Source organism: Rhinolophus sinicus, linkage group LG05, assembly GCF_036562045.2.
Source record: "Rhinolophus sinicus isolate RSC01 linkage group LG05, ASM3656204v1, whole genome shotgun sequence".
NCBI classification, from domain to species: Eukaryota; Metazoa; Chordata; class Mammalia; order Chiroptera; family Rhinolophidae; genus Rhinolophus; species Rhinolophus sinicus.
In genome coordinates this window covers 123,556,945-123,582,703 of record NC_133755.1, presented here as the reverse complement: position 1 = coordinate 123,582,703, position 25,759 = coordinate 123,556,945, and the positions used below count along the sequence as shown (strand labels likewise).

The 25,759-nt window shown below is 39.8% G+C and overlaps 1 protein-coding gene across 11 annotated transcripts in view; it reads left to right on the top strand.

Annotated features, from left to right (window-relative positions):
• BACH2 (BTB domain and CNC homolog 2) overlaps positions 1 to 25,759 on the top strand; it is a 326,895-nt gene that overhangs the window by 74,032 nt on the left and 227,104 nt on the right. For 7 of the 11 annotated variants that reach the window (XM_019743256.2, XM_019743255.2, XM_074333303.1 and 4 more), the window contains exon 2: positions 7,657 to 7,769. In XM_019743256.2, coding sequence (XP_019598815.1) covers positions 7,761 to 7,769 — 9 coding nt within the window. In that variant the 5' untranslated portion in view covers positions 7,657 to 7,760. The remainder of the gene's footprint in view (positions 1 to 7,656; positions 7,770 to 25,759) is intronic. The other 4 variants (XM_019743259.2, XM_019743258.2, XM_074333305.1 and 1 more) reach the window with 1 other exon arrangement.

Sequence of the window (25,759 nt, the reverse complement as noted above, 5' to 3'; positions counted from 1 at the left end):
GCCATTCTGTTATGAGGAAGACTTAGAGTATGAGTCGCAACAGTATAGCATGTGCTACAAAGAACATATTCCTGGCTCTAGCCTGAATTACAGCTAAATGGCTACATATAGGACCCTAAATGTGGAAGAACTGAGGGAACCCAAAACTGGACATTTCTGGCAGAATCATATGCTGAGCTGATGCAGCCTGGGGGTAGGTGACCCTCTACCCCCCACCCCATCCACCCCCTAAAATTTTTAAGTATATTGGATAAAATGGAAACTAGTAAGTGCATAGTGAGCCCAAAAGCAGGAAAGGGAAATTGTCAGGTGCCAGAGACATTGATGCTGCTGGCTCATGAGGGATTCAGACCTGGCCATAGATTCTAGGTTCTAGGGGCTGTAGTGTTTATACTCACATGGTAACTGTTTTGCCAGAAGAGGGCAAGAAGAATTCCCCCCAGAATTTGAATGGGGCTTTGAGTGTGTAGGTTTAGGGTATGGGGGTGGGGGGGTGGAAATCCAAAGTGACATTGTTTGAATAGCTGTGGTGTCTGTAGTTTTGCTACCTGCAAGGTGTGGGAAATTCAGTTATTTTGACGTAGACACTAAGCTGGCTTGAGAGCATTCAAAGTCCTAGGGGTCTGGTAGAAGCAAACTTAGATCCCTGTGGAGAAGTTAACAACCCAGGATGTCCTATGCCCTCAAAAAAGAACCAGCGACACTAAGGAGAGGCTAGTATTTAGAAGGATAATTGACCCTTGAACAAAATGGGTTTGAACTGTGCAGGTCCACTTACACATGGACTTTTTTCAATAAATATGTTCAGTACTGTAAGTGTATTATTTTTTCTTACGATTTTCTCAATAGCATTTTCTTTGCTTTATCGTAAGAATACAATATATAACACATAAAACATGTTACTTGACTGTTTATATTATCAGTAAGGCTTCTGCTCAACAGTAGGCTGTTAGTAGTTAAATTTGGGGGAGTCTAAAGTTATACGTGGATTTCTTATTGTACGGGGGTTTGGAGCCCCTAACGCCTTTGTTCAAGGGTCAACCGTCCAGAATTCGAGTCTCAGGAAAGCAGAGATTAACAGTGAGTCCCTGAGATTACTTTCAGCAGGGGCCCGTCATCATACCAAATTGAGCTTCTTCTGAGGATTAATGAAAGTTTCTTCCCAGAGGAGCCAGGCATTACACCTGCTCTGGCTGACTAAGCAGATGAGTTTCAGTTGTAAGCACTAGCCCCCAGTAAGGCCACTGTCCCTCATTACAGTTTATCCTCAAGGTGTTTTTGAGAATGTTTAAATTCCTTAATTGGAATACTTTTAGTGGAGAGACAGCTGGTCGCCTTGCGCGTCTTTAAAGAGAGAAACCTTCCTTGTGATTTCCTTTGCCAGTGCTTTCTTTTCAATGGGTCATTCTGAAGTAACCCACTAACTAAGCTTTCTGTTGAGTTATTATAGCTTCTCACCAAATCACAGGAAATGCGTTGGCCTGGCTTGTTCAGCAAACCCCCCAAGGGAGAGGGAAGCTGAAAGTGTTTGAAGGTCTGTGGGATTCTTTCAGCATAAAATCAAAGAAACCCAGGTAAGTCAGGCATGGTTAGTGAACCATTGTCCTAGATGAATATAATTTAGATTTCTCAATCCAAAGTGGACAAATGGTTGGGGATTGCCTAGAACTCTGGGTGGCCACCAAGTACACCCTGTGCAGTGACATGCACTGTTGGCAAACATTGCATGAGGATGCTAAAATTAAAGCATGATTCTTTCTTTTATTTATTAATAGGCTGATGAAATCTTTTATGTTTATGTTTTTTTATTTCCCTGAGGCATGCAAAGAGTATCCAAATAGTACCCTGCTGACCTAAAAGTGATGCCATTCTTCTCAAGAGAAAATTCTTCAGTACTTTATTCTTAATTTGGACCTGTTTTTTCATTTAGTCTCAAAATATTATGGCCAGATAAGGAGTAGATATAGATATTGATGTTAAGGCATCAGAAGAGGGTAGAAAGAGAAGAAATGGACTCCATTGGTGCTAGATTTAAGAAAAATCTTCCTAAATATTTGTCTAAGTCAGTTTAGGCTGTTATAACAGAATACCATAGATTTCATGACGTAAACAACAGTTTCTCACAGTTATGGAGGCTGGGAAATGGAAGATCAAAGTGCCGGCCAAATTGGTTCCTGGTGAGGGCTCTCTTGCAGACAGCTACCTGCTTGCTGTGTCCTCTCTGTGGCAGGGAGGTGGGGCAGAGGCGGGGGTGGGGGGGGGTGGGGGGGGTGGCGGGGGAGCGAGCCAGCACACAAGCTTTCTGGTACCTCTTCTTTTCATGGCACTAATCCCATCACAGAGGGCCCACATTCATGTGCTCATCTAAAGCTAATTACTTCCCAAACGCCCTGCCTCCAAATATCATCACATTGGGGATTATGACTTATGAAGGCAACATATGAAATTTGGGGGGACAGAAACATACAGTTCATAGCACATTGTAATTAAATTTTGCATATATTGAGAGCCTACTGTGTCTAAGGCAGTAGGATTGAAGCTGGCTATTGGAGCTTAAAATAGATAAGATCTCTTCACTTGAAATACTTACAATCCAGTAGGGTGATTGAGAGGTTTACAAGCATTTACAAGCAGAATTAGGTGATGCTGAATGGTGATGGGAGAACAGGAAAAGGGGAAGTGCCCCCTCTTTTTTGAACACCGCATCAAATCCTTTATTCATATTACTTCATTTAATCTTCAGAACAATCTTGGGAGATCTAAAGAATTTTCCCCAATTTTATAGATGAGGGAATAGAGACTCAGAGAGGGTTAGTAGCTTGCTAAAATCACGTGCCAAGAGGTACAGTTGATATTCAGATTGACTGACGTGGCTCCCAAGCCCTGCTTGGCCCACACTCCCTGCTGGGCTTGCTGTGCCCAGTGAAACCACAGCAGTACAACCCCAAGGGGCCAGGAGACAGGTTGGGAGCCTCCAGCCCTGGAGATTTAAAGGAACAGAGAATCCTCCGTGTGACAAGGAAGCGTATAGGAGAAGATACAAACTGGCCAAACAAAGCCAACTACTATGTGTATTCACAGCATTAACGTAAATTACCTGTATTAAAAAAGCAAATGATTTTTACATAGTCTCTCTATATTCTGGCTTTCTTGAATATCAGAAGCTCTGGAAACATGTATCTTGTTCCTACTTCTTTGGAGCTACAGTGAAGTGATGTACTCTCCAGGTGCCTCCACTCCCCATTGTCTTCTCTCGCCTGACCATTCACTTATTCTTTTTAGACCCCTGTAGGCATCTGAATTTGTGTCCCCTGATTTGGATAGTCACCCAGGCAAGAGAAATAAGCTGAGCCTGGTAACCACTTGGCAGCGCTTCTGTATTGTGCCTTTAAGATATTCCTAAATCACTGGGAGACTGATACTGACCTTTTGAAAGAGTGATAGCACTGAATCTAAACGTTAGATATCCTGACATGATTTGACCAAGTATGGGAATCCCCCAGCATGTGCACCAGAGGTCGTCACGTGCAAGCAGTGGACACTCGACCACTGGCCCTATTGGCCTCTTACTGGTCTGTATTCCTCCCCATCTAGCTTGCAGGGCAATTTTTTTGTGTACCAGCAGTGTGTCTCTCCTTTATAATTTATAATCGTCTCATTTCCTCTTCCTTATCTCAATTTCCTGTTGAACCATAATTCATATACTAGTTAAAATTTCAGAATCTTAATTTTCAAATTGCCTAACCTTTCCTTGGGGAAAGAGGCTTTTGATGATGCTTGATGGGAAGATGCTCTCATCTTTCTGGCTGAGGTTATATGTTGTCCACGGCACGCTGTGAAGGCAGGGCCCAGGGAGCAAGGCAGAGGGTGAACATTGTCTAGTCTCGTGGGGCACAACCATGTTATGACGTGTTTGCTGCCTAAATGTTGGGGTGGTGAGAACACAGAGGTCCTCAAGAACCAGAGCCCCCATCTGCTGTAACTCTGAGGGTGGAGAAAGACCTGCAAGAAGCTCCTGAAGCAGCTCTGGCGTGGTCCCTCTGCCTCTTCTTCAGGAAGAAAGGAAGGAGCCATCACTTGGGGTGATCCAGAGCAGTGATCCAGGCAAAATAGGCTTCTCTGTGGTAGGTGGAGGTTGATGGTAAATAAATAGTGGTGAAACAGGTAGGCCCGGTCTTAACTTTACTCCAGCTCCTACTTGCCGACACCTGGTCCACGACAGCATATAATACAGAGAAGCTGTAGGATGTGGCGTCACCAGGAGCCCGAATCTCTCGATCCCTTTCGTGCTGAGGACCTCGCTCGGTGAGGGGCACTTGGCCACATCGCCCACTGTCTCTAGGTGTCTGTTTACTCACCTGCCCTTTAGTTTTCTCCTTTCTTTGTAGCCTGTACCTTTTTTTTTTTCATTCTCTCTTTGGTCTCTTCTTACGCTTACCCTGTCTTCACCCTCCTGCTTAACCACACTTTTTCTACCACCTGAAAAGATGAATTACATTTCATTAACCTTTTAGAAGCCTACCGTTGACCCCAGGCTTTGTTGCCCATTGAACCAACTCTATTAGGATAAACTGAGTGGAAGTCACATGTTAGCTGATGGGATTGACTTTCTCCACGCACCCTAGAAAGGCATCTGTACTTTTTTCTGTTTAGTATCAGAAGAATCCAACTTCATCAACAAAAAGAAAACAATTGAAAAACAGAATAATTAAAATTTCTTGTTTCTTAATTCCACCACAGTAACTCAGATATCTTTTTCCTTAATGCTTTATGTTTAAGATGCAGTCTCTTTTTGTAAGCTGTAGATTTCTCTAAGCTTCTTCGTAAACTGAATGGCTGCAGAACAACCAGGTTCTCTTTATTTCAAAGGAGATTGAAAGTGCTTGGTGGAACACGGCCAGTCTTTTTGGTTGTTGTCCAGAAGCGAACTGACCCAATTTCTCAAACTGTCATCTGTTCACCGAGGTGTTTTTTGTTAATGATGGTCTTTGAGTGAGTGAGTGAGAGAGAGAGAGAGTGTGTGTGTGTGTGTGTGTGTGTGTGTATTTGTGTGAGTGTTGGGGGAGACTTTTTTATTTGTGGTCATTGTACATATTTTAATTCTATAGTATCTTGAAATGAAGGTACTTCTCGCCCAGTGTCTACTCCAGCATGACAGAGAATTATTTTTTACTCTCTGCATCGAGTTTCCTAATTAAGAAAACTACCACTCAGTTTAATGTCAGTACTAAATGAGAGTATAATATAAAGTGCATTGTACAGTTTTAAACATACAGCTATAAGATAGTCTTAGTATTTTTAAAGGGATTTAATGTTGTGGACATTAAAAGGTTTTCCTTTAAAAAAAAACCCCACTGGCAGTCTGCAGCGATGATCAACATTGTTTTTAAGCTCCTACATTAAGAGTCTACATCCTCTTAGGCTCTGTGAGTGACAGCAAAGAAAAAAAAATCTATTCACAATATTTATTAAGAACTTTCTATGTGACTGATATTTCCCTTAATATTAGCCTGAGAATTTTGGTGTGACTTTGTTGTAGAACCAACATACATGAAAATGACCTGAGAACCCTTGGGGTGGGCATGGGGGGGCCACGCAGGGAAGGATCCATAATTAGTGTGGTGCAAACTAGATCCCCACGTTCTGAGAGAATGGGGATTGTGGCATCACTGGAGCAGGGTGGAATTTCCTTGGGGGAAATTATGTTCAAGAATCCTTGTCTGTTTATTATTATCTTCGTGTGCCCACCTTTCCTGTGTTGATACCAGTGTGTACGTTTGAATGGAATTGTGACATCAGGCATCTTTGTGAGACATTTGGACAAAACACTCCAGTGAAGTGCTGGGCCACAGTTTTCAAATGGATCAAATACACGTATTTAAAAGGAAACAACATGTATAGAGTTCTGCTTTACAACTCAGAAGTTCATTATCATCTGCTTCTGGAAATTCAAGAGTAAAAGTTATATGCCTAGTTTTTTCTTAGCCACTTTAAGAGTGGTGAGAATTAGATACTGAATTTCCTTGACTTTGAAGCAATGATATCCAGGCATCATGTACATATGAAGGTGTTTAGATGTATTTAGGCTACAGAGTTGGAATTCCAGGGTCTCTCCATGTTGTACATCATTGTTAAAATATGCTATTGCTATGACTGAGTGTGGTATTTTCTTTGGAATCGATGTGTCTCAAATAGGCAGGGAGTGATCTGCAATTTCCTGTCCTGTCTTTTTATTTATAAAAGGAATTTAATAATACTGTGTTCATGGGATAGTAATGTGTGGAGTAAACGTTTATCTTTTGGAAATAGAAATTGTAATATCATTGTCTCAATGGTGACAGATATTAATATGAGTAATACAGCCTCTGTCCTCTGTGTGTCCTCGACTCAGTTCTCAGCTGTGCCCAGGCCTGGTGTCGTTCTCCAACAGAGAAAGGCTGATTGTCTAAATCACTAAAGGTGATTATGGTACGCTAGTGGGGCTATGAGTATTTTTCCTTTTCCTGTTGGACATTTTCTATATTGTTATTATATCATAATTAAAAATAATATATTTTTAAAGGCACTGCAGTTCCATTTAAACCTCCAACTCCAGTCTTTATGGAAAGGTTCAGATATATAAATCCTTCCTAGATGCAATCTGAAGAAATAATGCAGAAATTAGATGATTATAAAGAACCTTGTAATGTTTTGTTCTCCTCTTCACCCATAAACATCTTTCGAAAGAAATGGCTACAAATCTAATTAAGTATTCAAAGATATTTTCTGTCTGTTTCTCTTGAGTATTTGACAAATAAGAACACTGAAAACCATACAATAACTGTTTTGGTGTAAAATGTAATTCAAGTAAATAAAATACCTCCCTAACTAACCAACAACATGGATTAAAAACATGGACCCTCATTCCATTTGAGGGGGAGTTGGATTGTCTGGTTCATTTGGCCCTTGGAAAACTGATTCCCTGAATTCCCTTATGAGATACTGCCTCCCAAGGAGCTCTGGGGAAAGTTCTATCATCTCTTAAGCTCTGGCAATGATATAGTCAGACTCCAGTGAATGCCGGTCTGTTCCTTTATTCCTTGTGGGCAGCAGGGAAGGCATTGAGGTCTGGCACACAGTAGGTGCTGCTCATATGCTAGGTCCTTTCCCTCCCCAAAGAAGTCAAAGCCTAAACTAGAAACTCTTAAATAGCTGACCTCTCTGGCTTATTGATCTCTATATCCTCAGTACCCAGCACCTAAGAAGTGCTCAAAAATTAGTTATTGAATGAATGAGTGTTCTTGTTCCTGCGTATCTGCGGTCACTCTGAGTATATAATAGGCAGCTTTTCCTTGGCCACTGGCACACTCAGTGTCTGTGGCCTCAAGACTCTTGATTTGACTCGCTAGACCTGCATTGTCCAATATGGTAGCCCCTCACCACATATGGCCGTTTACATTTACATTTAATTAAAATGACACACAATAAACAATTTCGCCCTCAGTCGCACTAGCCACGTTTCACATGCTCAGTAACCACATGGGAGTAGCAGTTACCATACTGGGCAGCGCAGACATGGAGCATTGCCATCAAGGCAGAAAGTCTCTTTGGAGACGGGGCTGCTCTGTGCCTTCCTGGGCGCCCGCTTATGGATGTCCTTTTGGTTTGTGTTCACAGTGCAGCTGTCTGCTTCAGGACGTGAGCTCTACGGGAACAAGGAGAATCTTCACCAACAGCCTCACCGTGTGACATGTCTGATCCCTCGCTTCAGTCCCTGCAGCATGAACAAGGTAAGACATGCTCTGCGGAATCAGCTCTTGTGTCTTCCTTGTGGTACCCTGGTTTATTTCCTGGGTGTGTAATGTCTTTCCATGTTGGGAGGAGGTGGCTTCTCCTGCAAGAAGCATTCGAGAGGTGGGAGAGTTGTGTCATCCCAGAACACAGAGTTTACAGGCAGGGTCACAGGAGCTGCTGGCCGCTCTGTGGTTGTATAGTCCTCTGGAGGTGTCACTTGTGTTTGCAGAGGTCTCTGAGCCGCTGAAATGTTGGTTGTTCGGATAGCTGTCTTGATATGAATATTGGAAGATTAAGGCTCTGGAACCAGATGACCTGGGTATAAATATCAGCTCTTTCAGATGCTAGCCTCAGTGACCCTGGGAAACTGGCTTTCCTGCTCTGTGCCTCAGATTCCCCACCTGTAAAATGCTAATGATAATGGTACCTACTTCATAGGGTTGTTGCAAGGATGCAATGAGTGAATATGTGCATCGATGCTTAATGTAATGCCTGTCCACATTATAAGCTTTTGATAAATATTTGCTGTTGTTGTTTTTGATGTTGGGGACGCCGTTGTTCCTTAGACATTGTTGCTAAAGAGTCTTCAGTGCATCTGCGACATTTCCACTTATTCCCTGATTGGTTCAGCAAGCAGCAGTTGATAACAAGGTGGGCACTCTGGGGGTGAACGATGAATGAGGCTTAGTTAGGTCTTGCTTTCAACAGGTGACAGATAATTTGGGGGCAGTGTGGCTGGTGTTCTAAGGAAGTATGTACCAGAAGCTCTGGAAGCTCAGACGAAGAACATCCCGATTTGGGGGGATCCGGAAAGGACAGCATAGAGGAGGTGACATTCTGAATTCGATCCTAAATGATAAATGGTCATTTCTGGAACCTAGAAATAAGGCAGGGCATTCCAGGGAAAGGAAACAGCATATGTTTAGGGACAGAAGCGTATGATAAAAGTCTGGCATGTTTAGAGAACAACCAAGGGTTTGGTGCCATGGAGGCGGGATTTCTCAAACTGGACATGACTGACATTTGGACCAGATAATTCTTTGTGCAGTGAGAGGCTGTCTTCTGCATCGGACGACGTTTAGTAGCGTCCTCTTCCCCTCCTTTCAGTTGTGACAACCAAAAATATCCCCAAGATATTGGCCAGTGTCCCTAAGGGGGATAAAAACACACCTGGTTGAGAATAACTGCACTGGTGGAAAATGGCAGATGTGAGCATTCTGAGAGCCACTGCTGGATTTAAAACAGGGAGAGACATTTCTGGAGACCTGCAGGAAGAGTTAAGTTACTACATAATGTACGGGTTGTGATGGAGTTGGACAGAGCTTTTACATGATTTGGTCTTAAAAACAGCTTCTGGAATCCTTAGGCTTTGGGAAAGCCCACTTACCTTGTTGAAATTCTTTTACTAATTACCCCTTTCCAGTGGTGATTTTTCTCGTAGCCATCTGTTTGGCCTTCTCAGGGGCTACCGCTTTCCCCCATCTGAAAATATCAGGAAGAAGTAAGCAATTCTTTTTTCTGAGAGGTTTTCATTGAGCTAAGGCAAGCCGAAGAGAAGGAAACCTTGTGCTGACTCCCCCTGCAACACACACACACTAGCTTAAATGCTTACCTGTGAGCAGTCTTTGAGGTGTGAGCTTTTGGAATATTGGAAGGTGGGCAAGTATTCTGCCCCAAGGTCATGATTGGAGGGTGGAGAGGAGAAGAGATCCATCATTGTGGTTATTGCAGACCTTGGCTTCTGTTAGAGCGGGTTGTACTGAAAAGCTAAGACAACTCTTGGGAAATCTCTGATTAGCACACAGTCTGCTATGACAGCCCCGCCCTAAGTTTCTCCAGGGCAACTCAAGACCTGATGTCATGATTTGGCTCCTGACACATAGCTGGGAAGCAGACTCCTTAGAAATTTCAAATGTCTCAGTAGGTGTGTCTATGGCTTGGTAAGTTATGTTCTGCCTGAGTAGCCCAGTGAGTGCGTTACTTTATATTACAGCATTTTAAATTAAAGTAGTGATTAAGCATGATGTGTAACCATCATAGCATTTTTTTCTTATGGTTTTCTTGGCATAAAACAAGGACTAGGTCACCTTCTTGGCACAAATAAAACCAGAGGATCATCTCATCAATTAGGATATGTAAGTTAGAATGTCGGAAATATTTTTGTGGGTATGAGTGATTTTCTAAGTAGATGTGTTCCTAGAAAGTTGAAGATATTTGAATTTTTCACGTTCTATCTCCTTGGACATATACTGGAATAACTCCCCTTCTTTCCCAAACCCCAGCTAGCTGATGGGACACTTAGTTAGGGAGGTGTCAGAATGAAAGGGTCACAGCATTACAGGGTCCAGTCATTCCTGTGAAGGGCCAGGGCAGGTCTGAGCACAGGCATTGAGAGCTGTCTTTTGGGGTAATCAGAGATGACACCTCTAGAAAACAGAGGAATGCCTCCGTCCCCCGTGGCACAAGGGATTGGCAGTTTGATTCAGTTGACAGGGCTAATCTTTTGTAAGTGACCTGCAGTCCATCAGGGAGGGCCTATATTCCTCATGTTCTTGAACTTCTCCTGTGCCTGGGTCCGTGGACACACCATGAACGGTTGCAGTTCCAGCTCTCAGACAGCTTGCATGCTGGTGCACGAGTGCTGGCAGCAAACCGAAGTGGAAGTCATCTCCCAGGCACAATGCCCGTCCTAAACCTGGGGTCATTTCCTAAGGCTAGCATCCATGCAGTATGTCAGTTTGATTCCCAACTCCTAGGGTTTATACAAAGTAGATAACCTCACACTTACTCACCTTTTTACTATTGTAAACAGGCTTTAATAGTTGTGCATTCTGGGCTTTATATTCTAACCTTGCATGTTAAAGAAATTGTGGTGCACAAATCTTCCCAGGGTACTCAATCTCTGTGGCCCTCATGCAGACTTGAAGACCATCTTTCCAACTTCCCTACGCTCCTTAGATCTTTTTGCAAGAGCTGACTTTCCAACATTTATAATTAGGGTGTAACTTTAAATTTTGTCAAAAGTCTTCATCCTGTCTACTTTCTTGGTCATTCCCTTGCTAATATGTGTGTATGTGTATATATACATACATATATATATGTATGTATGTCTATATACATACATATATATATATATATATATATATATATATATATATATATATAAAATTAAATCTTGCCAGTGAGGATTGTTTTGTATTTATTTGTGTTATCTATATGTTATTATGCTGTAAAGAGAGGATTTCAGTGGGAAGCAGGTTGGACCCGATGGGATTTTGGAGAAGCAAATCGGATAGGACAATGTACATTCGTTACATACCACTCTGTAAGTTCACAAAAGCACACTAAGAGGAACAGTGTTCTACTCTTGAAAAACCTCCCTTCCTAGCAGCAACCTTGGAATTCTGATCCTAAACTCTTTCCCTTTTGTCATGAAGGCATAGCACATGCCATTTTCTGCCTTGAATTTATGAGGACACTCGGTCTAATTGAAAAACAATTGATTTTTCTGTTACTACACAGAATGCTTCTCTTCCTCTTCCCACAGCGAAAAGGAATCTTCTTGAGAACCGTTTCTTCCTTGTTCTGTTCAGATAAAGCCAGATCTGGTTGTTATTGCTTTGGACAAATACCACAGCATCAAACGGACTAGGGTAGTGTCTCCAGTCTCTCTGGGTGGGTGGATGCCATTGTTTTGCTTCATATCTGCCCAGCCGAAGTTTTTTTCTCTGAGTATTTTCCAGTATTCAGCACTGTATCCTACTGTACCAGGTTTGAGGCACTTTCACCTTTACACTCAGATCAATATCTCTACAGTCAACTAAAAAGTAAAACTGAAATTTAGTTTCTGCCTTCATTTAGAGGTTTTTGTTTTGTTTTGTTTTTGTTTTGTTTCTTACGTTGCAACTCCTTAATGCAAAGCAACGGAGCCCAGAACTCACTAGCCCTGCCTCTCCTACCCAGCACGTAGCATATATGTAACTCTACTTGATTAAAGATCAGCTCTTCCAACACATATGTATCAGGTGCCTGCTAAGTACCTCGCAGTGTGCTGGCAGTACCGCACTGAACAAAACAAAAGTTTTGCCATCTGAAGCTTCCATTCTGGCCAAGGTGGAGAGAGTCATCACATCCCAGAGTTTTAATACCTAAACATAAACTTAATGTCAAAACTTTTTCCATTTTAAACTTCTGTCACTGAAAGAGCAAGTTAACAGAGCCATGAGATGCAGTATAAGGCATTGACATAGAATAAACATACACGATCTCCCTCTTCCCCTTTCTAGGACACTCTTGGTGGTTTCACCAAGTGACCAGACTTCATTTCATAAGTCTCTCCACTGTTATCTTTCTGAAGGCCATGGCCAAGTCCCCCTTGTGGCAGATTTTAAAGAAATACCACACACTTCAATAACAAATGACATGAAAAAATATATAAATAAACATTAAATGATCTTGGAATAAAGAAGGCCTTATTAATTTCTGGTGGCAGAAATTATAAAGGAAGAAAATGGATTTGACTATGTCAAACCTGACAATTCCTTTCCATCAAAAGACATTCTGAACTATCTCCTCAAAGACAAAAGACAAGCCAAGGCAGTATTTACACGTATGACAGCCAGTTAACTCAGCTAATTTATTAAGCGTTCTTACAAATTAATAAGATCAAGATGATTATCTTGATAGAAAGTAGCCAAAGAACAGAAATATAAAAATAATAAAAGAAGAAATGTGATCACTAAATATATAAGAAAATGTTCAACCTTGACAGTTATCAAAGAAATGCAAATTAAAATGATGAGATGGCATTTCCTACCTATACAATTGGTGAGGATATATAAAATTTACTCGGTGAAAGTAGGAATGAGACTATCAGACTCTCTCATGCACAGTGAAAGAACACATTTTTCTCAAGAGGATTTAAATGATGTGTACCAAAGCCTCAAAAACTCACACTCCTTTTGACTCAGAAATTCAATTTCTAGAACAGTTACTCAAATAAAATTGCCATGGATGCATATAAAAATTTAGCTAAGATATTTATCACATTATTATAATAGTAATTTTTGAAAGGTAGTAACCATGGTACTAGCCATACAGTAAAAATTACCAAGGGATGGAGGAACATTTAATGACATAAAAGGATGTTCTAGATGTATTGTGAAGACGGCAAGTTACATAACAATATATGTATCGTTTGATCATTATTTTGCTTTTTAACAAAGGTGCACATCTGCCCACAGAAAAAAGATAAGAGCATGATCTTCTTTTTGCTTGTATGTTCTAAATTTTCTTTAGCCATGTGCATTTTCTCACACTAAAATCCTATTTTAAAATAAAAGACAGTAAATTATCTTTAAGATATGAATGTCGCTGTATTTTTCAAGTATGCAGATAAAAAGACGGAAAGGATGTCGCCCAGAATATTATGCTTTTGTCAGAGGGTAGGTCCATGGGAGGCTTTTGTTTCTCTTTTGTAAAAAAGTATTTTTCATTATTTTTGACTCTCCTACAATAAGTATTTATGTATATGATTCAAAATCAGGAAAAAAAGCAAGTTTTTAAAAAATAAATAGTATTTTAGCTGTTTCACATTTGAGATGCAACTGGGTGAAGATATTTAGTGGGCAGATAGAAAAGAGACAGAGCCTTTGGGGAAAACAGAGTTTTGGATTTAGGAGTCATTCTGTTGTACGTGTTACCACGAAGGAGCAATTTAATATACTCATGATTTGGGGGCAGTAGTAAGTAGAGAAATACTCTAGAAAAAGATACTGTCTTTTATTCATTGACTAAAAGAAATATTAAATGGACATTCTATCTTCTTACTCGGTATGTCGCATTTCTTCTTTCAGCTCTTCAGACGTTGTTGATGCATACAGGTTTAAACCAGTGTTTCTCAAACTATGGTTTGGGAGCACCTGGGGCTGGGGTCCACTCACAGGCCACCTGCAAGGTCAAAACTATCTTCATAATAATACCAAGACATTATTTGCCTCTTCCACTCTCTCGAGTATACAGTCCAGTTTTTCAAGAAGCTACATAGCATGCAGTGACATCGTGTCTGTGATGGCTGTTGGGATGTGTGCTTGTGTTTTTGTGTTCCCCAAATTTCTCAGTTTTAGTGTTAACCATGGCAAACATTGATAGAAATAACTGACGTAAACAGAAGCCTTTTAGGGTCTGTGATAACAGGAGTCTGACAACCACCGAGCTAGACGGTGCCTCCATCCTACTCCTAAGAGTCCTTTACTTTAAGAAGGTGGGCCCTGGGCTCTGAGCTGTGACTGCCTGCATTGTAGCACATCTGTTCTCACCTTTTCTGTCTTTAGGGAAAAACTGCCCTTAGTCCTTATTTTAGAAACTTCATTTTTATGGAGTTTGTGAGGATAAGTGGAAACTTTTGGGCGTAAGGCCAGTGTAGCACCTGTGTGACATGTGAGCCGATTTCTGCTGAGGTGGGGTAGATGGAAAGGGCACTGAGCCCTCTGGTCTCCTCCCATGTATAGCACACTGGGACATGCAGTGAAATTTTAGGACGCAAATAGGACTACAATTCCCTTCTGAGAGGTATGGGAATGTTGATTTAAAATAAAACTCACCATGGAGTCCAGTAGATGGTTGGTTTGGTATTAAGTAGAGAGACGACAAATTTGAAAGAATTAACTGAATATGCTGTGATCATTTGTCCTTAAAATGTGTGCATGTATACAACATGTGTGTGGGTAAATATACATGACATAAACATGCTATTTGAGAATTGATTTGTACGTTACATAGAAGTCTCTCTTTCTACGGTTATTTCTACTATGGAAGCAACATCAGTGCTTCTATTTCAGTCTGAAGGCTCCTGCTCCTTTCTGCTTACCCAGAAACATGCTGTAGTCGGTCTCTCGGGTGCATGCTCACCTCGGAATCTCAGAGCAGCGCATGGTGGGGCAGTGCTTGGTGCCTCCTTCTGAGAAGCACTCTTCATGATCCAGGGTGTCAGCTGAAAATCCGAAGCTCTCTGTACAGAGAACTTGAGCATCAGATGAATGATTGTGCTGCCGCACCTGGGAGTCGGCCCGAGTCCGTGTCCGCCCACTGCCGTCATCGCATGAACTTGGCAGTGCCTGGACTGGAGGGTGCGGTGTCAGTGGCCTGACTTAACAGCTTCTGATCATGTCAGAAGAGGTGAAGGAGAATCTGAACAGGTAGGAGGTAAATTAAGCCTTCAGAGTAGAAAGGCTGGACTTCGGTTTAAGACCATCATGGCCCCAGAGCAGCAGGAGGGATATGTTTTGACATGACTGTGACATAATTTCCCATCTGAGAGACCTGGCTGTGAATCATGATAAGCTCTTTGAAATATGGTCACAGCTACTGACCATAAAACGGGTTTCACTTGGAGGAAAGAGGATACTCCGTCCACTTTGTCCTTTTTAGTGGCACTTCACACACAGTGTGATTGTCAGGTTTGGAATCCTGTTCATCCTTATTCCTTGAGGATTTAAAGAGGAGTGCCCAGGATTTTCTTGATTAAAGCAAGTTTTGCTTTTTTTTTAAATTGACAAACGCTTGGTGCCAGCCTTCATGTAGAGCCGTAATTGAATGTTGACTGAACTGCTGGGCTCTCATTCTGCATCACCATATTGAACTAAGCCCGCACAGCCCCACAGCAAAATTAGACAGGCCCTCTGGACACAGGATGTGTGCTGCGATTGCTTTCTTTGATGCTGGTGGTGGCCGGGTCCCTATAACAAATAGGCCAGTGGATTCTGGCCTTCGTGCATTTTGCAGAGGAAGGCTTCTGTCTTCCTTCTAAGTTCTCAGCTCTGCCCTCAATTAGTAGCCCTTGATGGATACAATAAAGTTACATCCTATTTAGTGAGTTGGTGATTAGAAACATGACTAGTTACTTAGTTATTCAGTGGCTTGCCCATGTTTAGAATATTAACAGTCAACTTCATTTGCCTGATTTGGCGACTGTGTCATTTCAAACAGTGGAATTGCTGGGTATGAGGGGAAATACATAACTGAGAGATTGCTTCCAACCCAGTTTATTAATTTGAGTACCTAATATTTTAAATTGCTTTTTTTCCCCTCCATTTTTGTGATTAGAATCCTTACAATGTGTAGCTGGTTTCTGGTATTCTTTCCAGCTTCCTATTAGCTTTTGTCTGTGTAAAACATTATTCTTTTCTATAAGATGTTTTCAGAGAACATTGTGCTTTTGAATATAGGGACGTCATTGGCGTCCTTTTTTAAAAAAATAGAAGCTCATACTGTGTGGTCAAATTAATAAATGTACTGGATAGAGGAGAGATGCCTATGTAGAGTGTTAAAATGATGTACTTTGCAGAAATTCCTCAGCTAGTGTTCAGAAGACATAGTTCTAGTCTCTCATAAATGACCATGTTTGTAATGAAACATTGAGGTTTGATTAATCACAGCTTATATGTTCTTCTGGTTTATTTGGTTTTCTTGTCTTCTCTTTTGTTTTTTTTTAATTTTTATTTTTATGAAATAGTTTTGTAACTTCTTACCGCCCTCAGACTTCAGTGGCGTTATCTTGAGAGGCTAGTTTCAATTAGATATAAATATAAGCAATAGTTGAGGTAACCAACCCTAGCCAGAGAGGTCAAGTGTCATCACATACCATAGGGAGCAAGGAGGACCTGACCTGTTCATCAGAACGGTAGGAAAACTGCAACAACTTATGGAGGGAAAAAAGTGGAGTTGAAGTGAGCCATATCTGCATCTCTTGTTATGTCTTCAGTCCACTCCATAAACAATTTGTTGTGACAGCTCTAGGCTGGGATTATGACATTTCGGATGAGGTCTGATTATGGCTAAAAATAGACATGTGTATTGACGATCAGAAGAGGAATATTAAACAATAGAAATTTTGTGAAAGACTGATGCGGTTTCATTGTAATAATTTCCCCAAAGTCACATTAGTAATGCTGCTAAATACAGACTTTAATAGACTTTAATAATGTGTACTTTAGAGGCCTGATACACAAAGGAATAATGTATAAAACATTCATTATGAAAAATTGCTACCTTTTTTATTTAATAAGAAAGCCGTTGAAACAAAACCATTCCTCTGTCTATGGCATTATGTTCCTGGGTTTTAGCAGGCTGGAGAATAATTGCCACCTTCTTTTATAGGTTTTCACCTATTCTAATCAAGTTGCAAGCATATTATTCATTCCGTGAATGAAAATGGGGATTTAAAAAAAAAAAAAAAAGGACTTGCCTTGGCTGGACCCCTGTTCACCCTGTGGCTCAGCCGCTCATAATCTATGTGCACTTGGGCAGGCGCCTTAACAGCAAACTCCATCGCTTCAGTCACAGATGGGGATTTTTCTGCTTACCTCGCAAGGTCCTTGTAGGAGAAGTTAAATGTTGACACAGTGGAGGCTTCACATAATAGTTCCTCAATAAATGCTTCCCATCACGATTCCTTTGTACATCTGTTTCTCTTTATATTGCTTGTTTCTATGGATGACATCTTGGATCAGTCGTGGGGGAGCTGGAAGAGGGTCGAGAATAGGAAAAAGCAATTAAAAAGAAGCCTCAGTAAGCAGCTCTGTCGCCAAGCCTTGCATTGGATTTCAATTTGATTTTAATGTGCTGCTGCTGAGAGCCATGCTGTTGAAAAAAAGAGAGAAAAGTAAGAAGCAGATGCTCTTGGAAGAACAGTGGGGCATTTATCTCTTTTAATGAGATAACATCATTAGAGTGACAAAGTGCAGCGAATCGATACTCGAAATGGACTGGTGCTATCTTCCCAGAGTGCACCGATTGTCACACTTCACAGCCTTAGAATCTGCTGAATCACGAATTCTGTCTTATCTGTTATTGAAGCCACTGCCTTTGATCTCACAGAATAGATCCACACCTTAGGCATCTCCATAGGAGTAGGAAAGCAGACTAATTGGATAAATGAGAGAAATCCAGGGTGATGTATAAATTGCCCTGTAATCAAGGAACCTCAGAGAAAGAAGGTTGGGCTTCTTTTTGCCCTTAACTTCTGTATATGGCTGCACGTCACCTGCTCTCCTGCTCTCTGTCTGCTTCCTGGTGTAATGTCAGAAACTCTAATCATGTCAGACTGTGACACTGACAGCCCTGACATTCACAACAAAGAAATAAGGAGGAGAGAGAGGCAGAGGGGAAAGGGGAAGGAAAGCAGCGGGCAAGCATTTTTTTTTTCTTGCACATAAAATGTATAGCTGCAAAATAGCCAACGTTCTGGATAGATCACATCCAAGGAAAATTAAAGAAGGAGCAAGATGAATTCTGATGGAGATAAAATTGGGCTGGGAAGATTTTGTGCTATTATTTTTCCTTGTTTTCAACCCCCTCCCCAGTGCGTAGCCTGTATTTTAGTTCCTGTGGCTGTGATTTCTTCTCTCCAAGGGGGAAAAAAATACAGCATTAAAAATTTTTCCCTTTCTATTATCCCAGTTTTTCTCTTTGAAACAAAGCAAAGTTAAGTGCCCGTCTTAGCGGGAAGTGTGGGCTAAGGTTTTCCATTTTATTAGCAGATCCCCATAGTTTACTCTGAACAATGGCTACATCAGGAAAGAAGTCATTGGTGAGGGGTGTTTTCTGACTGTGACAAAGCTGATGAGGGGATGGTTCAGTGTCACCCTCTGGCCACTTTGCCCTTGGCCTCCCCGGCACCTGCCTGCTGCAGGAAATGCTGATGCTACCTGGCAGCTGGAGTGAGCTGACTGTGGCCAGGTCTTCAAATACCTTTGAGGTTTCTCTCTCCCTTGGGTATTTTCTCTATTTGCAGTTGTTCTGGTGAGTGGTCTCCAGTCTCCGTCTTGGATCAGTCATGACCTGGAAACCTGCTGCCATATCTCACATGTGTTTTGAATCCAGATGCTGTGACCTAAACTGAGCTCTGAGCTCAGGCTGAATCATCCTAGCTTTTCTATAAACAGGAGAACCCAGCTGCCAGCTCAGCTTTTGAGGTATTTTGAGTTACAACTTCATGTCTTAGCTAGGATATCTCTCCTTTTACTTTTTCATCATGCAGGGAAAAAAAAAAACAACAACAATCAAAAATTGGAAAATGATGTATTGATTCCATGTTAGTTATTCTATCATAAAAGAAGTACACTTTTTGTCTGAATTTGAGGGCAGAAGGTGTTACATAGTGACTTCAGATTCACTAAAAATATTAATTGAGAACTTTAGAAAAAGCTGAGACCTCATTTTACAGTATTGTTGTCCTTAGTACCCAAATGAAACTATACATTTCGGCCACTTAGGAGACATGCTCTTCTGAATTTGCAACAAAATTTTTAAGTGAATTATAACATAATTTAAATTATGTATAACAACCTTGACATTGTTATGCTTGTTTAAAATTCTTGAGGAAATTCTATTTCTACTGGCAGAGGAGGGTAAATTTGTATCCTGGGGAGGATTAGGGATCATTATGCCAAAATATCTTCCTGTAAACTCAAATTTTCTTTGAAGTTCCTTTGTATCCTAAAAATTTACACAGATGTTATATTGCTCTCTGTGTTATATCCATTTTTTCATGTAAATAGCGTTAAAAATTACTTGCCAATTAAATTACTTAATTAAATCTTATATTAGGTAATTTAGCTGTTATAATGAATAAGTCCTCAAAATTCAGTGGTTTGATACAATGAAAGTTTCCTCTATTGCTAAAGTATCAGTCCAGGTCTTTCAGTATCAGTACAGGTCTTTCTGATCAGTGAAGTGCTTTTATTCAGCAGTAATTCAAGAATCCTGAACTCAGACTCCTTCCATCTCTGGCCTTATTATCTGTATTAGGTTTCTCGGCTGCTGTAACAAAGTTCCACAAACTGGGGACCTTAAATCACAGAAATGGATTGTTCCGGATGGAGGTTAGAAGTCTAAGACCAAAGTCCGGGAGGCTTGGTTCCTTTTGAGAGCTGTGAGGGAAAGATTTATTACAGGCCTCTCTCTTTGGCTTATTGATGGCGGTCTTCTCCCTATCTCTTCACATTGTCTTCCCTCCATTCTTGGCTGTGTTCAAATTTCCGCTTTTTCTTTAAGGACACCAATAATGTTGGCTTAGGGCCCACACTATTCCAGTATGACCTCATCTTAACTAATTACATCTGTAATGATCCTATTTCTAACGAAAGACACTTTCTGAGGGTCAGGACTTCAACATACGAATCTGGAGGGTGTGACATACTGTAGCCCATCATGCTGTCTTTGGAGGCTTATGAATGTCTGCATCTGCCTGGTGGGAGGGGAAAGAGAGCTGAAAAAGAAACTCACTTCTTAATAACCATTGCCTTGAAGTGACTCAACATCTTTTCTCTTCATAGTCCACTGGTGAGGACGAGTCACATGGCTCCCGCTGAATGCAAGGGTCCTGGAAAATATAGTCCCTGATGGAGCAGTGACTGCGAAATGGCCCCAGACACATGTGTGTGCCCATGAGCCGTTCCATCTTTCTAGGAAAAGCTGTCCTGTGTATCTCTTATCTGCCAGTGTTTCTGAGAGTGTCTGTCACACTCGCACTGAAAGAGGTTTTTAAGAATAGCCAAGTTTGAAAATCCCATTCTAGCATGACTAGGAATGCTTTTCAATTAACACTCCAAGTATTTATGTGTAAATGAGTGCTTGCAGCTTACTGTTTTGTTTTCTGAAGTACCGTATTTTGCCATGTATAATGCGCACCCACGTTTTTGGCGCAAACTTTCAAGGGAAAAAAATCTTTCGTTTTAATTTTTTTAATTCACATTTTCATTTGTTTCTATATTATAAATGAATTTTAGCATTTATTTTTTTAAATATATTTTGGTACAAGAAATTTTATGTAACAAATAATAACAGAACACAAGAACAGATACAAGGTACAAGAAATGTTATGTACCAGTAACAAATTTACGATATTTACCCATCATAGAAGGACAAGAGCTCTTCGTTGTTGCAAGTTCATCATAAGTTCAGCAAAACCGATTATCGTATTCCGGGGTATTATTTTGCATACAGATATCATTATTGATTTCTAGAGTTACACTTTTAACTCATAAGCATAAATAAAAGAATTAAAAACATTTATATAGATAAGGAATTGGTACTACCCATGTATAGTGCACATCATTATTTTTCCCTCACAAATTTGGGCAAAAAAGTACACATTGTGCATGGCAAAATACAGTAATATATTCTCAAGAGAGTTTTATTTACACTATTAATGGGCACTTTTTCTCTTTATGAAGCTAGTGAAATCCAAGTTAATAAGGTTTTACTCTTGGCCAAAATTTTAGCTTGTGGTTAAAATGATTTCCTACATTTTTTAAAACATGTTCTATTATTACTGAATATGTTCTATTATTACTGAAAAATGATATGCATACAAAAGAAGGAAAAGAAGAAATTATGAGTGTACAGGACAATTATATACCCTGCTGTGCTTATCTCAAATGGCTAGACTTTAGTACTTCATTATAAAAGTCTTGTCTCTCCTATCAGGTTAATTATTATTTCGAAAGTTGAAATGTGGGTTTTATAAGTGACTAAGTGATTGTTTTATATGTTCCTTTTCAATTACAGTAAGACGTCATGACTTTTCTACATTTAGAACTGCTAAAAATTATTTTGATTTGCCTGTTGAATAGGTTTATTCTAAAAAAGGACTCAAGAAAAAAAATTCCACTGTTAATTTTTGGTTTCTCAAAGTAATTTGTAAGAAATTTTCCATGAAAAAGATAGTGATAGCAATTTGAAAAGGATAAGTAGGTACAGCCTGACAACGTGGTAGGTAGCGCAAAAACACATTAATACTGAACCATAATATTTAATTTAAGATTTTAGTCAATGAAGTTCTATATCAAGAAACCATTCTCTTGCTGTTTTATTGTTCTATTACTTTAAAACACTAATGTTATCTAATGATTTAAAACCCATCAGTGATGCTATAGATTTCCTTTTGGTCAAAAAACCTGACAGTAGTATTTTATTAATAATAAAGATAGTCATTTGAAAATGGCCTTTTAATTTTTAGTGGTTATAGTTTTTAATATGTCAGAATAAACTAAAGCAAGTATTTGAGTCATTTTAAGAATGAATTAAATCCTCATTCATTTAGATGTTATGAATTCAGATTTTTGGAGAAGGGTCTAGGATATTTATCCTTTGAAAATATTTCATAAATAACCGTTACAAACATACCTCATTTTATGGCACTTCACTTTATTGCTCTTCCCAGATTTTGCATTTTTTACAAGTTGAAGGTTTGTGGCAACCCTGTGTCAAGTAAGTCTATTGGCACCATTTTTCCAATAGGTTCAGGTGATGGTTAGCATTTTTAGCAGTAAAGTATTTTTAAATTAAGATATGTACATTGCTTTTTTAGACATGCTATTGCATACTTAATAGACTATAATATAGTGTAAATATAACTTTTATATGCACTGGGAAACCAAAAAATTCATGTGACTTGCTTTATTGCGGTGCTGTGTTTGCTTTATTGCAGTGGTAGAACCAAACCCTCAATATCTCCGAGGTATGTCTGTATTTTAACTATTACCATTTTATTGAGTGCCTAATGTTTGCCAGATATTGCACTAGCTCCTTTTACTATACATTATATTGTTACTAATTTCCACAACGAGCTTGCAAAGTAGGGGTATTATGCCCACTTTACAGATGGATAAACTCAGAGATGCTTAAGTAATGGGCCCAACATCACATGTCTAGATATAGAAGATCCAGTATTTGAATTCAGATTTTATTGACTCCAAAACCCATGCACATTTTCATTCTGTCACATTGCTTCATAAGGGAATATTTACTGAATTGAATTTGAAATATAGTCAGTGAATTTGCTAAGCCAAAAGTAAATGCAACATCCAGGATGAATGTTTTAGTTCTTCAAAGAACAAGCCATTTGCAAATGAACAAATTTAGTAGTTGGAAATGAGTTCCATCTAATCATTAAAGCAGGTCTCTAAAACTTGCTAACACTGGTAAACGGCCACTTCCTAAATAAATGAGCAGTCTATGATTCAGACAACCATTACATGACTAACAGAATTCTTTAGAACTCAAGTTAGGTTCCTGAAAACTGGTTTCTAATTCATGCTCTCACACCTGTCCCCTTTCTGAATGTGTCAGGGTTATGCAGGTTTTATTGATTCACTGAGGCAAACACAGAAAAAAGGCAGCTTTAAACCATGGGTGGGCCTGGCCTGGGGGGCAAGATAAAGAAAACCTGCCCATTTTCCAGTGAGAAGCTCAGCTAGAACCCTAAGATAAAAGAAAGGTATATTCTTCTCAAAACATTTCACCTTTTCACCTTTCCTAGCAACATGCTAAGCCTGACTTCTGACGAAAAGGATGATTTAGAGTTTTGAGAGGTGTCTGCGCCTTCAAAAACTTCATTTTCAGTTTCATCCCATTTACCCAGTTCATGGTTTCTGCTGTGTGACTGTGGCCAAGTCACATCACCTGTTTGAAACTTGGTGTCTCCATAGGTGTGAGGAAGCAGTGGGAGTAGTTTGGGAGTTGTTAGCCGAGTCTCGAGTCTTAGCTTCAGTTGGCTTCAGGGAGTGTAAAATGCTAGAAATTGAGTCCAGTATTTGGTGTGCATATGCATTTTTCTGGAGAGAATGGTCGCTAGCTTATTACATTAGATTCTCCAGGGCTTCCGCACACAAAGAAATCAAGAAGCCAGATTATCTCTGGAGTTTGTAGAGATTCTAGCATTCATTTTTTAAAAGATTTGATTAAACTATAGCTAGCATACAATGTTATATTAGTGCTGGGTGTGCACCATAGTTATTTAACATTTATGTACCTAAAGAAGTTGATCACCAAGATAAGTCCAGCAACCATCTGACACCGTACCATGCTATCACAGTATTATTGACTATATTCCCCATGCTGTACATTCCCCATGACTTACTTGTTTTATACCTGGAAATTTGAACCTGTTATTCCCCTTCCCGTTTCCTCCCCTTTTTAAATTTTTCAATTACAGTTTACATTCAATATTATTTTATATTAATTTCAAATATACAGCATAGTGGTTAGATATTTATATAATTTAAGAAGTGATTCCCCTGACTACTCTAGTACCCACCTGGCACCATACATAGTCATTACAATATTATTGACTATATTCCTTATGCTATACCCTACATCCCGTGACTACTGTGTAACAACCACTATATTTCTTAATCCCTTCCCCTTTTTCACTCACTTCCCAACTCCCCTCCCATCTGGCAACCATCAAAATGTTCTGTACATCTATGAATTTGTTTCTGTTTTGTTTATTTTGTTCTTTAGATTCCACATGTAAGTGAAATCACACTGCATCTATCTTTCTCGGTTTGACATACTCCACTCAGCACAGTACCCTCCAGGTCCATCCATGCAGCCACAGATGGCAAGAACCATTCCTGGACGAGCAATATTCCATTGTATATATGTACCACCTACTCTTTATCCATTCTTCCATCGTCAGACACCCAGGTTGCCTCCATATCTTGGCCATTGTAAACAATGCTGCAAGTGAACATATAGATATATACATCCCCTTGAAGTAGTGTTTTGGGTTTCTTTGGATAAATACCCAGAAGTGCGATTACTGCGTCCTTCTTGGTCTCTTGTTGTTGCCTTTGTTTTAAAGTCTACTTTGTCTGGTATAAGTACTGCTACCCCAGATTATTTTTTTTTAATTTCCATTTTCATGAAACATCTTTTACTGTCTCTTTAGTTTTAGTCTGTGTGTGTCTTGTGATTTGAAGTTAGTCTTTTATAGGCAGCATATGTACGAGTCTTGTTTTCTTATCTATTCAGCCACTCTATCTTTTGATTTGACCATTTACTCCATTTACATTAAAAGTAATTATTGATAGATATGTAGTTATTGCCATTTTATTATTTATATTTTTTGTCTTTTCATTTTTTTTTATTATTTTTTTATTCATAAAAAGTGACCAAAGATTACAAAGATTCCTTGTGATACGGGTTTAGTGGTGATGAACTTCTTTAGCTTTTTGTTGTCTGGGAAGCTTGTTATCTGTCCTTCAATTCTAAATGATAACTTTGCTGGATAGAGTAGTCTTTGTTGTAGGGCCTTGGTTTTCATCACTTTGAATATTTCCTGCCAGTCCCTTCTGGCCTGCAAAGTTTCTGTTGAGAAATCAGCTGACAGTCTTATGGGAGCTCCTTTATAAGTAACTAGTTACCTTTCCCTTGCTGCTTTTAGGATTCTCTCTTTGTCTTTAACCTTTGCTATTTTAATTATAATGTGTCTTGGTGTGGGCCTGTTTGGGTTCATCTTGTTTGGGACTCTCTGTGCTTCCTGAACTTGTATGTCTATTTCCTTCACCGGGTAGGGAAGTTTTTCATCATTATTTCTTCAAATAGGTTTTAAATTCCTTGCTCTCTCTCTGCTCCTTCTGGTATCCCAATGATGTGAATGTTAGTACACTTGATATTTTTCCAGAGACCCCTTACACTGTCCTCATTTTTTGGATTCTCTCTTTCTTTCTTTTTTCTTTTTTTTTCTGTCCTGTTTGGGTGTTTTCTGCTACTTTCTAAATCATTGATTTGATCCTCTGCTTTATCTAATCTACTGTTGATTCCCTCTGCTATATTCTTTATTTCAGTTATTGTATTCTTCATTTCTACTGGTTCTTTTTAATGTTTTCTATCTCTATATTTATGTTTCCTATCTCTTTGTTGAAGTCCTCCCTGAGATCATTGAGCATCCCTATAACCAGTGTTTTGAACTGTTCATCTGGAAGATTGCTTGTCTCCATTTTGTTTAGTTCTCTTTTTGGAGCTTTATTCTGTTATTTCATTTGGGACATGTTTCTTTGTCTCCCCATTTTGTCTGCCTCCCTGTGTTTGTTTCTATGTATTAGGTAGGGCTGCTGTGCCTCGTGGTCTTAGCAGAGTGGCCTTATATAGTAGGCGTCTTATAGGGCCCACTTGTACAGTCTCCCTGGTCACCTGAGCT